Source organism: Dipodomys ordii, unplaced genomic scaffold (genome assembly GCF_000151885.1).
Source record: "Dipodomys ordii isolate 6190 unplaced genomic scaffold, Dord_2.0 Scaffold2, whole genome shotgun sequence".
In the NCBI taxonomy this organism is placed as follows: domain Eukaryota; kingdom Metazoa; phylum Chordata; class Mammalia; order Rodentia; family Heteromyidae; genus Dipodomys; species Dipodomys ordii.
The window spans coordinates 27,172,600-27,187,540 of record NW_012267218.1 but is presented as its reverse complement, the minus strand read 5'-3'; the positions used below and the strand labels follow the sequence as shown (position 1 = coordinate 27,187,540).

The 14,941-nt window shown below is 42.1% G+C and overlaps 2 protein-coding genes across 3 annotated transcripts in view; one reads left to right on the top strand and one right to left on the bottom strand.

Annotated features, from left to right (window-relative positions):
- Positions 1-745: 745 nt before the first annotated feature.
- Erh (enhancer of rudimentary homolog (Drosophila)) lies at positions 746-11,063 on the bottom strand. Its single transcript, XM_013016640.1, has 4 exons — positions 10,958-11,063; positions 7,828-7,915; positions 4,269-4,389; positions 746-1,246 (listed from the first exon to the last, which is right to left on the bottom strand). Exons 1-4 carry the CDS (start codon positions 10,958-10,960, stop codon positions 1,144-1,146), a joined length of 315 nt encoding a protein of 104 aa, XP_012872094.1. The 5' UTR covers positions 10,961-11,063; the 3' UTR covers positions 746-1,143.
- Positions 11,064-11,542: 479 nt separating this feature from the next.
- Positions 11,543-14,941, top strand: part of Slc39a9 (solute carrier family 39, member 9) — a 49,342-nt gene continuing 45,943 nt past the window's right edge. For both annotated transcript variants that reach the window (XR_001175067.1, XM_013016340.1), the window contains exon 1: positions 11,543-12,326. Coding sequence is in view for 1 of the 2 variants with exons in the window: in XM_013016340.1 (XP_012871794.1) it covers positions 12,231-12,326 (96 nt within the window). In the remaining variant the exon portion in view is untranslated. The remainder of the gene's footprint in view (positions 12,327-14,941) is intronic.

Here is a 14,941-nt window from a genome sequence, read left to right as displayed (position 1 = left end):
CCACTTCGGGCTTTTTGATGGTTAACTGGAGATAAGACTTATCAACTTTCCTGCTTGGGCTGGCTTCAATCCATGATCCTCAGATCTCAGCCTCCTCCTTGTACAGTAGCCAGTTACAGGCGTAAGATATCAGCACCTGACAAATTTACAGTTAATGCATTTGGACTTAACATTTTAAACTTGTGATAGATTTATTGGGACATCACTCCATCACAAGCAGAAAAGTATGTCTGTGTCAATAGTAGCCAGTTGGGCATGGTCACACATGCCTGTAACCCTAGCTACTTGAGAGGTGGAGATCCAGAAGAAGAGGCTAGGCCAGGAAAAAAGCTAGTGAGACCCACATCAACAAACATCTGGGTGTGGTGGCTGAGGTCTTTAATCCCAACCTTTAAGTAGACTCAGGTAGGAAGATCCAGGTAGGTGAGCCACAGGCAAATAATATAACCTTACCTTAAAAAAAAAAAAAAAAAAGTAGCAGTAGAGTGCTTGCCTGTGAGTTGCAGGCCCAGAGTTCAAAATCCAGTATCTAGGAAAAAAAAAAGGTATGAACACTGACACTCTGAGACTCATTAATTGTTGAAACAATGAGGTAGAAGCTTATTAGCTTCCTCTTAATCAAAACAAAGTGATTAGCATACATAGAAACTTTCTTCAAATTCTTTGTGTGGAAGCCTACTGGTTTAAAAACTGGTAATGCTTTCCAAGAAAACATAATATGCGGCAAAGAAAAGTCACTCAGTAAGAAAATATAACTAAACAACATTTATTTACTTTGCACTAAGACTTTATCTGAGTACATAACTAAATTGTTTCCACCCCACCCCATCTTGAAGGGTTAGTTTGTGAATGTTATAAAGTAGATAGGAACAGTTTGAAGGACTGGAACCAACATTAACTGACAATGAACAACTTCCATCTAAATCATCATAAAAATGTTTAAGTAAAAAAAAGAAAAAGAAAAAAAAAAGATACAATGAGGGCCTTCAATAGAAAGATCCTCATTTCATCTAATACATTCGCTCTTGGCTAGACTGTAACAAAATGGAAACAGCATTACTGTTAATACAAACTCCCACTATAGCACATTGTACACACCTTTGTTCCAAGCCCACCCCCTGTGCCCTAATGCTTCCAACTCAATTATTTCCCAGCCTGTTGGGCCTGCCGACGAAGGAGTACGTAGATCTTCTCTTTGATCCAATCTTTGTTATAAGGCTGGTATGTCTGGGTATCAGCTCGGTAACTGGGAAACAGAAAGGTAATAAGTTATAGTACTTGTTATATTTACAGCCTCAGTTTATAATGCCCAAATGATGGCCCTGATTTCCACACATGACCTACACTAAAATAATGGGAAAAGTTGCATACATAGCTGCTGAATTTAGCCAATATGAACTTTACATTATGTAGTGTAATATTACAGTGGAGAAAGAAACTAAGGCCTAGAGCTCTTTAGTCACTCATTGTTTCTTATCTACTTCTCAACAGTTTGACTAAAAGCCATGTGTTCTTTCTCCCACGCAGCTTCTATTTTCATAGTTCCTTTATTGATTACAAAACAAAAACCAAACATTAGTACAATTGTTAGATTGGCTACACTGATTTTGAATTAGTAAATCTTTAATAAACACTAGAGACCTATGGAAGAGAATTATCAGAACACATATAGCAAGAGCAAAAGCAGTCATATAACATGACATAGAACTGTAATCTTTCCATACATACTTAAAAAAAAAAAACCACATAGCAAGCCCCAAAATATCTCTTATCAAAAGTGAAGGGAAGGGAAGCACTGGTGGCTCACACCTGTAATCCTAGCTACTCAGAAGATTGTGATCCAAGGATCTCAGATCAAAGCCAGTTTGGGCAGGAAAGGGTGTGAGACTCTTATCTCCAATCAATCACCAAAAAGCCAGTGGAGCTAGCTGGAGTGGTAGAGCTAGCCTTGAGTGGGGAAAAAAAAAAAAAAAAAGACAAATCTTCCACCTGTCCCAAAACTGAACCCTAGCTGGCTAAGTAATATATTCTTTTTGAAGTCTCCAGCTAAAACATAGCATAAAAAAGCAGACATAAACCACCAGCTGTTGCATGAATACACAGCATATATTGCAACATTTCTAAGCTGTGTGCATGCACCACCTGGTGGGAACACCTGCGTAGCATCCAAGAAAGGTCAAAGATGTAGTCTGAATTTATAGCTCCACCTAGTTTGCCTAAAGACTCCTAAAAGATATCTCAGATTTATCAACCAGTATTTCATTGCTGCCCCCTAAAAAATGTAAGTATGATAAGTGAAGCAACTTAGTAAAGTGATGCTGGGTGAAGAAGTAAGCAAAATATACTCCTGATGCTAGCGTGGCAATTTTGGCAAGAGAAATAAACTCCGAAGCAGAAATGCTTTATATAATTAACATCCTATCTTTCCTATGAATGGTAAGATTAAAAGCTTGCTATTAAAAATGTACAAGGTGGGCTGGGAAGTTGGCTCAGTGGTAGAGTGCTTGCCTTGTATACATGAGGCCCTGGGTTCAATTCCTCAGCACCACATAAGCAGAAAAAGCTGGAAATAGTGCTGTGGCTCAAGTGGTAGAGTGCTCACCTTGAGCTGAGGGACAGTGCCCAGGCCCAGAGTTCAGGCCCCATGATCGATGAAGAAAAAAAAAAAAAAAAAGCACAAGGCTAGCTGAGCACCAGTGGCTCTTACCTGTAATCCTAGTTACTCTGGTTCACAGTTTAAAGCCAGCCCAGGCAGGAAAGTTCATGAAACTCTTATCTCCAATAAACCACTAGAAAACTGGAAGTGGTGCTGTGGCTCAAATGGTAGAGTCCTTGCCTTGAGCTGAAGGAAGAGCTGAGGGACAGGGCCCATGCCTAGAGTTCAAGCCCCACGACCAACAACAAAAACCAACCAACCAAACGAACAAAAAAAAGCACAAGCTTTCCATGTTACAAAATGCTTAACTAAATAAAAAGTAACATTCAGTTCTTTACTATTATCTTTGTTATGAAAAGCTAAATAAGTTTTGACCTTACTATTCATGTTTGCTTATTAAGTAAGTGCTAATCTTGTCCATTTCAAGGAGTTGAAGATTTGTAGTAACATTGAAAAAAAAAAACAACTACAAAAGGAATAGTTTTTCAGAACTATGTTATCCATATCCCAATGATTGTCAACATTTAGGGATCCATCAATCTGCATGCTAGTTTCTAACTCATGGAATAGTAATGATGTCTTTAAGGGCTGTTAACCCACACTTGAAAAATGAGACAATTAAATATAAGTACATTAGTAATATTAATAGCTGTTGGTATGGACCTTTTTTTTTTTTTACAGCTTTGCTATGGTTATGTAAGAACCAAATCTGAGGGTCTGAGCAGTGCCTCTACAGACCCCAAGCTGTCTTCCTGATCTGCAGTAGCTCTCCTTATTTACATTAATACAAGATGAAGATGCACCTCCATCTCTAAACAAGCAAAGCTTGTATACTCAAAACACTTACTAAAAAAATACCTTACATTATATAAGTGTAACCCCTCTGTACGTTACCTTTTCCAAAACAAATTTTTTTTCTCTTTTTATTTCTGTTTGTGTGTGAATTGTGAAGCTTGAACTCAGGGCCTGGGTGCTGTCCCTGCGCCTCTGTACTCAAGGCTAGAGCGCTACCACTTGAGCTACATTTCCACTTCTTAATTTTATTTTTGTTTATGTGGTACTGAGGAATCAAACCCAGGGCTTCACGCACACTAGGCAAGCACTCTACTACTAGGCCACATTCCCACCCCCTGTACATTACCTTTGTTATAACAATAAAAACCCACAAAAAAAACTTACAGCTCAGAAACTGAAAAATCCATATTGTAACTATATATGATATCTAAGTTTTTACCTAAATCTTATTAATACACAGCCAGATTGTCTCAGGCTTATTTTATAAAATAAAACTTTACTACAATTCCTCCTATACTGTTTTTTAGTCTAGACTTTCTTTTTGCCTTTCAGTGCCAGGGGAGACTGAACCCAGGATTTTGTGTGTGCTAGGCAAGTGCTTTTACCATACTAAACTACCACCAACTAGTGGCTCACACCTGTAAGTGTGGCTTTATAGTTTATGATCTATATGTAAATGAACATTCATTACTATTTAGTACATAAAATCCAAAGATTAGTGTCAGGCACCCAGAAAATTCCTAATACTACACAAATCACCTCAGATGGACAAGCAATACAAAACTACAAATGGAGAAATATAATGGCTAATACTCACACAAGGCAGCTGAGATCTGCCAGATCGTCGATAAAATCAAACAACTGACTGATATCATACGTGATCGAGGGGCTATTGGGATTCATTCTCTTCAGATGTTCTTCATACATTTTACAAACACCTAGGGAGAGAAAAAAAACCTCAAAACCTTATAACTGCATGAGTTCTACATGGTCATGGGGCTTGAACTCTGGGCCTAGGCATTGTCCCTCTTCAGCTCAAGGCAAGTGCTCTACCACTTGAGCCACAGTGCCACTTCCAGTTTTCTGGTGGTTTATTGAAGATAAGAGTCTCATAGACTTTCCTGCCCAACTGGCTTTGAACCTGGCTTTAAACCGCAGTCCTCATATCTCAGCCTCCTGAGTAGCTAGGATTATAGGCGTGAGCCACTGGTGCCGGTATTAATACTACTTTTGTTTCATTATGCCCAGTAATTAAAACTTCACAAATTCACTAAAATGTTGGTAGTGGCTCTGTGGCTCAAAGTGGTAGACCTCTAGCCTTGAGCACAAGAGCTCAGGGACAGTGTTCAGGTCCTAAGTTCAAGCCCATGACCTACAAAAAAAAAAAAAAAAAGGGTTAACACTGCACTATATAGGCAGACTGCTTGACCAGTATGCACAAAGCCCAAGGTTTGCTTCCAGTAACTTTTTTTGGGCAGTACTAAGGATTAAAGCCAGGGCCTCAAGAATACTAGACAAGTCCTCTATCACTTGAGTGATGCCCCTAATCCTTTTGCTTTAGATATACATGGAGTGAGATCCTCCTACCTTTTCCTCAAGGGTAGCTTGGATTATAGGTGGTATATGTACCACCATGCCACTTATTTCTTACTAACAGGTTTCAGTAAAATTTTTAGCTATAAAGTACATAAAGAAAAATACCACATTGGAATATGGGTAACAAATGAAAACTTTATATTCCAATCTCAAATTTCATGAGTAAGAAAAAATTCAGCCTAAGACAAGAATAAAGTTCCTACTAATAAATTTAACAAAGAAGCACAAGACTCTTGCTTGAAAATTACAAGATGTCACTGAAAGTCAAGACTGTGTCCATGGACTGGAACAGCATTAGGATGACAATGCCTACACTTTCCTCCTCTTATCACCTATATATGTATCAGTGCAATTCATGTTAAAATCTGAGTGGCTGGGGATATGGCTCCATACTAGAAGACTTGTATAGTAAGTGTGAGGCTCTGGGTTCAATCACAAGAGAGAGAAAGAGAGAGAGAGACACACAGACACAGAGAGAGAAAGAGAGAGGGGGGGAGAGAGAAGCAAAATTTATAAAAAAGGGAAACATCACCAGCTTCACAGAAATTATAAAGATATCATAAAACCTGAGCTGCTTTCACAGAAACTAATAAGCTAATCCTAAATGTGAGGCGGAAATGCAAGACACCCAGGATAACCTATATAATCCTGAAAAAGAACACTTTCCCATTTCCAAACTTACCACAAAACTACTATATTCAAAATAGAGTGATACTGGCTTAAGGACAGGAAAATGGTGATCAATAAAATGAAAATGAAATCCTTCATATTTATGGTCAATTGCTTCTCACAGTGTTATGTCAATTGAAAAGCTACATACAAGTGAAACATTATCTATTCCTTATAGCATGTATGTTCAACATACTTTATCATGATATTGTATATTGTATTGTTACTATTACATATACTATGCATCACATATAATATGCATTAAGTTACATTATAAATGTTATATTGTATTACATGTATATCCATTCAAAATGTTGTGAATAAAAGTAATTGCTGGAGTTGGGAAGGTGATTCAGTCATAGAGTGCTTGCCTTGCATGCATGAGGCCCTGGGTTCGATTCTTCAGAACCACAAAAGCAGAAAAAGCTGCAAGTGGCATTGTAGCTCAAGTGGTAGAGGGCTTGCCTTGAGCTGAAGAGCCAAGGGACAGCACCCAGGCTCAGAGTTCAGGCCCCACAATTGACAAATAATAATAATAATAATAAAAAAAATTGCCAAGGCTATAATAACTTTAGAAAAAACACAAGCATTAATTTTTGTGACCTTGGATGTGTACCTTATACTGAGACACCAAATATACTAGCAACAAAATAAGAAAATAAATTTTTTTGTGTTTGTGCTGGGGCTTGAACTGAGCCTGGAACTATCCCATAGCTTTTCTGCTCAAGACTAACACTCTACCACTCAAGCCACAGTTCTACTTCTAGCTTGTTGGTGGCTAAGTCACACAGGCTTTCCCGCTTGTGCTGGCTTAAGTCATGATCATTAAAGGGAACTTCAGGACGAAATGCAAATATGACAAAATAGTTTACTATTCTAAAATAGTGTTGACTTTAATGACAAGCAAGCATTGCAAAGGACTGGATTTGGACTTGAAAGTGTGAGGAAGTTCCCCGATCTCTAAAACTAGAGTAGAATTTGACAGCTTCTCCAAAGGAATTACACCAGCTATCCAAAAGTCATCTCTAATTACAAGTAGTTTTGTTTTCATAAGTATATAGTATCATTGTTCTACATTGTACCAATCAGTTTTGAAGATCAGCCTAAGAATAAATCCAATTTGTGAGATCCAATCTATGCTTTTAATGGTTTACCTTCAGCTTGTCAAATGTAGAATAAATTATACTGACTTGGTTTCATTATTCTATCCTTTGGGCTAACTTTTTATTTTCTAATATTCTGATGGGCTCTAACCAAATTTAAACAGCTTTTAATTTAACAGGTAGATTATTGGGCTCAAAAGACCATTCCCAAAGGTCTGCCTTAACAATCTAGTATTGGAATTTAATGACTATCTGAAATATATTTACATATTACAACACAACCAAACAACATAAGAAATAACATCTCGGGCTGGGAATGTGGCTTAGTGGTAGAATGTTCTACAAAGCATGCATGAAGCCCTGCGTTCCATTCCTCAGTACCACATAAATATGAAAGTGGTGCTGTGGTTCAAGTGGTAGTGTGCTAGCCTTGAACAAAAGCAGCTCAGAGACAGTGTCCAGGCCAGAGTTCAAGCCCTAGGACTGGCCAAAAACAAACAATCTCAAATGTAAGTAATTATATACAGGAGCTTGATTTAAACAGTAAAGTAAGCTGGTGCTAGTAGCTCATGCCTGTAATCGTAGCTACACAGGCATTCTGAGCATCCTAGTTTGAAGCCAGCTCAAACTAGTCTCTTCTGAGCAAAGAAACGCTTTGCTCAGAAAACAAACAAAAGAGCAACAACAACAAAAAGCTGGAAATGGAGCTATGGCTCAAGTGGTAGAGCACCAGCTTTGAGCCAAAGAGCGAAGTAAGAATGTGAGGCCCTGATCTAAGCCCTGGAATACCACACAAACATGCAAACAGTAAAGTAGCATTTGCAATAATTTTAATATATGAAACATCTAATAAATGGGGCATACTCTAAGTATCTATTTTCCCTACTTAAATTGACAATTCAAGAAACCTAGAGTAAAAAAGAAACCCAGATCCTAAATGAAATACATTTTTAGAGTGTATGGGGTGAGAACTGCAGATTTCTTCCCCTTAATTAGTGTTAGACTCACCTTCCATGCATTCATTCACAGATTCATAGTCAGCGTAAGTTCTGCCTTCTGGCCTCTTGGTAGGCTGCACCAGCAAAATGGTGTGAGACTGAAGGAGAAAAAGTGATTTGAGAAATTCACATGATATAAGGAGACTCAACAATGATTCAATGTTAGAATGTTAAGTAGATATTAGCAGCGGGATTCACAACTCTCCTGGTAAGGCCTCTATAGTCTCTGGTCCTTAATGATGATGATTTTCTTAAATTCAAGAGTACATGTAATATCTACAAGTACTCAGTACACAATACCACATTATTCTTATCATTTCTTCCTAACCAGATTATATACCTGCTAAGGTTTCCTGTCTCCATTGTCTCTTTTTATTTCTAGGCTTATTAAGACTCCAATAAAAAACCAGGATAAGGGAAGATGAAAGGGAAATACCATACCTAAGCACTGCAAGCACAATAATCAACCTATATTCTTTTTCCAATGTTAGTACATCAGTGGGGTCATTTTTTTTGCAAGGGTTAGACTCTTAACATCAAGGTATAAAATAAATTGGCAATATGAAATAAATACATATAGTAAATATTACCCTAAAAACCACCGAGAGTTAGGTATGGTAAAGTACATCTGTAATTACAGCATTTGGGAGTGGAACCTGGCCTGGGCTACAAAGTGAGTTGGAAGGCAGACAAACCGGGGCTGGGAAGGTGCTCAGTGGTAGAGCACTTGCCTTGCATGCCTGAGGCCCTGGGTTTGATTCCTCAGCACCACATAAGCAAAAAGAAAAAAGCCGGAAGTGGCACTGTGGCTCAAGCGGTAGAGTGCTAGCCTTGAGCTGAAGAGCTGAGAGACAGCACCCAGGCCCAGAGTTCAGGCCCCACGACCGGACCCCCCACCCCCCCAAAAAAGGCAGACAAACCCTGTCTCAAATTAATATTTAGAAAAGGGGAAGGATATAACCAGTAACACTTTGTTTGTCTAGCATGAATACAAGGTCCTAGAGGTCCACTCCTCATTACTGTAAAGAACTAAAAATGCCATTTACTATTTACTATTTAAGATGACTTGCCTTGGGGCTATTTTGTACCTATGTTACTTATTTTTCAATACTACAATCACAAGAAATGGCTAGATGGTCTTATCACCAAGATATGTGAACACACTGAATAACAGCCATAGTCTGAGGGCTTCTCTTCTATCCTTACCAGGGAGGTTTGTTTTGGTTGGTAGGTCAATTTCAGAGTTTCTGAGCCTTCACACTACTTCACTTTGGGCTGGATGGTTCTTTGGCATTATCCTACGCATTGAAGGATGTTCAGCAGCATTCCTGGCCAGTATCCACTAAATGCTACTATTCCCCCCCCCCCACAGTTTTGGTAGTAAAAAAAAAAAAAGCCTACAGACATCACTCAAGTGTCATGCCAGGGTTTAAGTCATTGGTCTACTGAAATTGTAACCCCCTCCCCATTTATTTCATTAGGTCGGCTAAGTGATAACATGATGTAACTCCACTATAAACCCAATCCTAAATCAACTATTTACAATTATTTTCTTTTATACTACTAGGTTTGGGCTTAGAAAAAAGAATTTTTTAGCCCAGCACCAGTGGCTCACACCTGTAGCTACCCAGGAGACAGACATCTGAGGATCACGGTTCAAAGCCAGCCTTGGTTTTAGGAAAGTCTGTGAAACTCTTACTTTTATCTCTAATTAACTACCAAAACGCTGGAAATGGAGCTATGGCTCAAATAGTAGAGCACTAGCCTTGAGCACAGAAGCTAAAGGACAGTGCCTATGCCCTGAATTCAAGCCTAGGACCGGCACAATAAAAAAAATTCATGACAGGATCCCCAAACTCTTGAAATTATCCAAGTTTCTATCAACAAATGCGAATGGAAATGGCTGACACCTAGACTTGCTGAAAGCAAGCAGAAAACAGCACTTTTTTAAGCACGAATTTTCAGCTATAACCTGAAGTGTTAATGTAATAAAACAATTTCAATACTGTTAACTAATGATTAAAAACCAGAGAAAATATTTCATTAATTTGTTGTAACCCTAACTATTAAGGAGGCTGAGATGTGAGGATTAAGGTTAGAAGCCAGCTGGGGGCAGTCCCTTACTAAGAGAGTGCTCTGAGTTCAGCTCCAATCTCATTTGCTGGGAAGAAAACAATGTCACAGGAAGAAACACTAGCAGTTTTTGAAACATGGCTTGCCCTAGACTTACACCATTTTATTCTAGTGGAAACGAAGGACTAGGCATTTAAGGAGTAACACATGAAAAGTTATAAGGCAGTTTTTCACATTTTATCTTAAAATGAACCTGTGGGTAAAGTTCACTATTTTCAATAGTTACTGCCCAAAGAAAAGGCTTAAAACTTACTAAAGATAGAAAATGACATTTAAAAAAAATAAAAGAAACTATAGCCAAATGGCTGTTTTTTAAATGGTGGTGCTTCCCTGTTACCAATGTGTGCTAGTCCTGGAGCTTGAGCACTGTTCCCGAGTTGTTCTGGCTACATGTTGAGCCACAGCTCTGCTTCTGGCTTTCCCGGCGTTTGGACTTCCTGTCCGAGCTGGTTTTGAACTGCGATCCTAGACCTCCCGAGTAGCTTAGGATTAGACGTGAACCACCGGTTCCAGGCGGTTTATTTAGTTTTTAAAAACAACCCTTTCACCTCACCCTCACCGTGCTCAGTCTCGGCCTGGAGCCCGAACTGAGCCCATCTGCCCAGTGTCCCGTCCCTAGAGAGCACAGGCAAAGGCTATGAAGAGGATCGAGGGCGGAAGGGAAGGCCAAGTGGGAGCCCTGAAGAGGAAAAACACTTTCTACGGACCCAACTTCCGAAGGGAAAGCGCGCCCTCCACGCCTTCCGCCACCAAGTGGAGGGCCGCCGAGAGCTCCGCCGAGAGCTCTCCGTAGAGAGCGCTCCCGGAGGCCCGCCGCGTGCCCGCGCAGCCGCAGAGCCGAGCCAGTCCGCGCGGCCTACAGCCAGGCCCCGAGCCTCCAAGGCGGGAAGGGGAAGGGTCGCCCTACAAGCCGCAGGAGTGAGAACCAGCACGCTTGCGATGGATCGTTAGGGTAAGAGGGATAAGAAGCTCTCGGAAGCCTTAGGTGGCGTTAAAGCCTTCCTCACCATCGCGCTAAACGCTTTGCTGCTGCCGCTGCTGCCGCCGCCGCTGCCGCCAACACCGCCGCCGCACACGAGCTCAGCTACAACGCCGCCAACAGCCAATCCCCGCGAGAGGTGCCGCCGGAAGTGGTCGGAAGAGCGACGCCAGAGAGCCTTTTTTTTTTGACCATAAAGATGCACACATTTCCGGTAGCTAGAGCGGTGATTGACTCCGTTTCGGCCATCTTAGGTAAGGGCAATAGGGGGTACTTCAGGGAACGTGTGGAAGTTTTAGAAAGGATAATTCATCCAAAGACGCCGCCTTCAGTACTTGAAGCTGTTAGACATACGCCTGAAGCGGGACACAGCGGGACGCAGTGGGACACAGCGGGGACAAAGCGTGAGACACAGCAGGGGACAGAGCTGGAGACAGTGGGCGACACAGCGGTAGAGTAGAGAGCGACGACGGTTATCTTTTGTTAGCCCTACTAAAAATGGCGGCAACCTAAGACTCCCGCCTTATAGGCTGGTTGTAACCCGGACGTGCCCTTCCACGGAGGGGGCGGGACACAATCCGGAAGTTGGTGTAATGAAGAGGTGCCACTTGGCGGCCATGGCCGCTGTGGTATCGGCGTTTCGGGGTCGGGGCCCGGAGGAGGGGAGTACCGTGGGCAACGTCGGGTCTAGGGCAGGGACAGCCAGGTGTCTGCTTTGCTGCTGAACCCCTAGGACTTGTCGTTAGGGAGCTGCAGGACGGCTTTGCCCATTCTAGACGCGGTGGGGACTTTGCTGGGGCCGGTGGGCTGGTCCCGACCCGAGGGGGGCGGATCACCGGCGTGGCCGCCGTCGGCGAGCCCGGGGTGAGCGGACGACGGCTTCGGCGGGCTTGTCCTCCTCCCCGCTGCCACCGGCGCGTTGGCTGTGTGTGGGAGGGGCGGCGGGGAGCGGGCCGTGGTACCGTCGTCCCCACGATCCGTGCACCATTGCCCCGTCTCCACCCACGAGGAGCTAGTGACTGTCATCCAAGAACCCACAGAACCCACGGACTGGCACTTAAGACTGGCTCAAAGTTTTCTCTGCTGCCAGTGTCGGGGGGGGGGAAACAAGGTGTGTGTGGGGGGGGGCGGGGAGGCAGCTGTTTCCTGGTGCGTTCAAGAGCAACGGGCTCCGTGAACACATCCGCGGTGGGGAGGCAGAAGCCACCGGAGAAGCCCACTTGTTCGCGGAACCCGCACACCTTTGGAAGTCACTGGAATTTTGAAGTCTGGCGGCGGTGGGTTGACTACAGGAGGGCAGAATGGATGATTTCATCTCCATTAGTCTGCTGTCTCTGTCTATGTTGGTGGGATGTTACGTGGCTGGGATCATTCCTTTGGCTGTGAATTTCTCAGAGGTAAGAAATTCTCAATTCTCTGTCGACTGTTAGGATGATGCCACGAAGTAGTGGTTACTTGTAAAGGAAAGATGCTCTTTTGGTTAAATCTCAGCGCCAGAGGGCTCATTAAGGAAGAGAATATGTTAAAGATGCAGGACATTAACCATGGAAACAAACTTCATATTCATCGCTGGAAATCTTAACTGGGGTGAGTGGAGAATGCTTCCACTGAAGGTCCTGAAGTATTCTGAATCCCCCCGAAATGGCATACAAGGCTTGCTTAGCATAACTAGGCCTTGGTTTTAATATCCAGCACCCCAAAAAAAAACACGTAGCAGTGACAACATAAACGTTAACTGAGGTTTAGATAGGACACTGAGACACAGGCAAGTTATATAATTTGGGCAAATTCATGAAGTACATTAGAATTTAAATTGAGATTTTTTTTTCTGACCCAGAGCAATTATTAACCACATTGTTCATTGTAGCAAAGTTAAGTGACCATGTTCAAGGTAGCCAACAGAGATATCCAGCTCACAGACTTCATTTGTTAGATTAACAACATGTCTGATTTTTTCGTACTGTTTTTTTTCCAGTGTGTACCTTCAAGGCAACAGCAGGTTGAGCTGGGGAGCAGCAGATTGTCAGTCCTCCTTGGCCTGTGAACTTGTGTTCTAAGTTACTTCTCTCCCTAGTGCTTAGTGAGCCAGCTGTTTTCCTCTGACAAAAGGAATATCTTATAACTGCATTAGAATTGGATTGACATTTTGTGGCTTGGGTTGATTGCATATTTAAAGACTTGACTTGAGGCAACACTTATAAAGAGTTATAATTCAGAAAAGCAACTCATAACTTATTTTTTATTTTTTTGCCAGTCCTGGGACTTGAACTCAGGGCCTGGACACTGTTCTCTTTGCTCAAGGCTAGCACTCTTCTGCTTGAGCCACAGCGCTACTTCCAGCTTTTTCTGTTTATGTGGTACTGAGGAATTGAATCCAGGGCTTCATGCATGCTAGGTAAGCACTCTACCACTAAGCCACAGTGTCAGCACCCATAACTTATTTTTTCAAGTAGTGTTTTGCTGGGTTGCCCAGTCTGATGAGGAACTCCTGGGCTTAAGCTGTTCTCCCCCCTCAGACTCTGGAGTAACTGGGACTGAAGGTGCACTTTGTTAAGACTTTTCGTTTCTAAAAAAAAAATTTATAACTTCAGTATTTTCTTAAATGATCGTCAGTGATTATTGGAATATGCAGGTATGTGCTGTTTTTTTTCACTAAAAGGAAATCTGTTATTAATCAGGACATTTATAAACATACTTGGTATGCCATATCATTTGTGTCTTTCCAGCTGATGGTCAAGTGGCTTTTTTTTTTGGTCTTGGGGCCTGAACTCTGGGCCTGGGCACTGGGTCCCTCAGCTCTTCAGTTCAAAGCTAGCGCTCTACCACTTGAGCCAAAACACCACTGCTGGCTTTTTCTGCATATGGGGTGCTGAGGAATCGAACCCAGGGCCTCATGCATGCAAGGCAAGCACTTTACCACTGTGCCACCTTCCCAGCCCTCAAGTGGCCTTTTTCAGTCATGCACTCCTCCCTAACTCTCTCCTTCTCATTCTGTCTTCCTGTCTGTACTGGAGTTTGAACTTGGCTGGTGCTCTTGGTGTAGGTAGCACTCCATTATTTGAACCATGATCAGCCTCTGTTTTGTTTTTAGGTTATTTTTTAGGTAGGGTCTGGCTTTTTGCCTGGGCTGGCCCTAGACCATAGTCCTCCTACCTGCACCTCCCAGGTAATTGTGATCACAGGTGTATGCCACTATGCTCAGTGTATTTGTCTGTCTTGCTAATATTTTGCCCAGGCTGGCCTGAAATGGAGCTCATTCTGCTCTCCATCTCCTGATTAGCTGAGATTACAAGTAGGAGCCACTGAGCTAGAACTTGACTAGAGTTTTCATCTGCTAGGAATGAAACATCATTTTTAGGCAAGTTACACTTCTGTTGTAGACCAGTGTATCACGAAACCAGCAAGATAATGTTTGTAAAAATAAATGCTGTTTGTAGGGACTTTGAAGCACAATTTCTATCCTTAGCAAATAGGTCCCTAAACTTATACACTGGCTAAACAACTTCGCTTTTTAAGGAAGTCTAGCTTTTCTTAGTGTTGAGTGTTAATTATAAATATGAAAAGAGAAGCCAAGTTCTGGTGTCTCATGCCTGTAATCCTAGCTATTCAGAAGGCTGAGATCTGAGGATCACAATTGAAAGCCAGCCCAGGCAGGAAAGTCTGTGAGACTTTTGTCTCAATTTAACACCAGAAAAACTGGAAGTGGAGCTGTGGCTCAAAGTGATAGAATGCTGGTCTTGAGCAGAAAAGCTCAGAGACAGTGCTCAGGCCCTGACTTCACACCCATGACTGACAAAATAAATAAAAATAAATAAATATGAGAAGAGGACCAGGCAAGCCTATTTGATTTTACCACTCGTTCTCATTTATATGAAAAAGAATGCTTTTTATTCATGTTCTTTTTTGGGGGGGGCGGGGGTCCAGTCGTGGGGCCTGAACTCTGGGCCTGGGTGCTGTCCCTCAGCTCTTCAGCTCAAGGCTAGCGCTCTACCACTTGAGCCACAGCGCCACT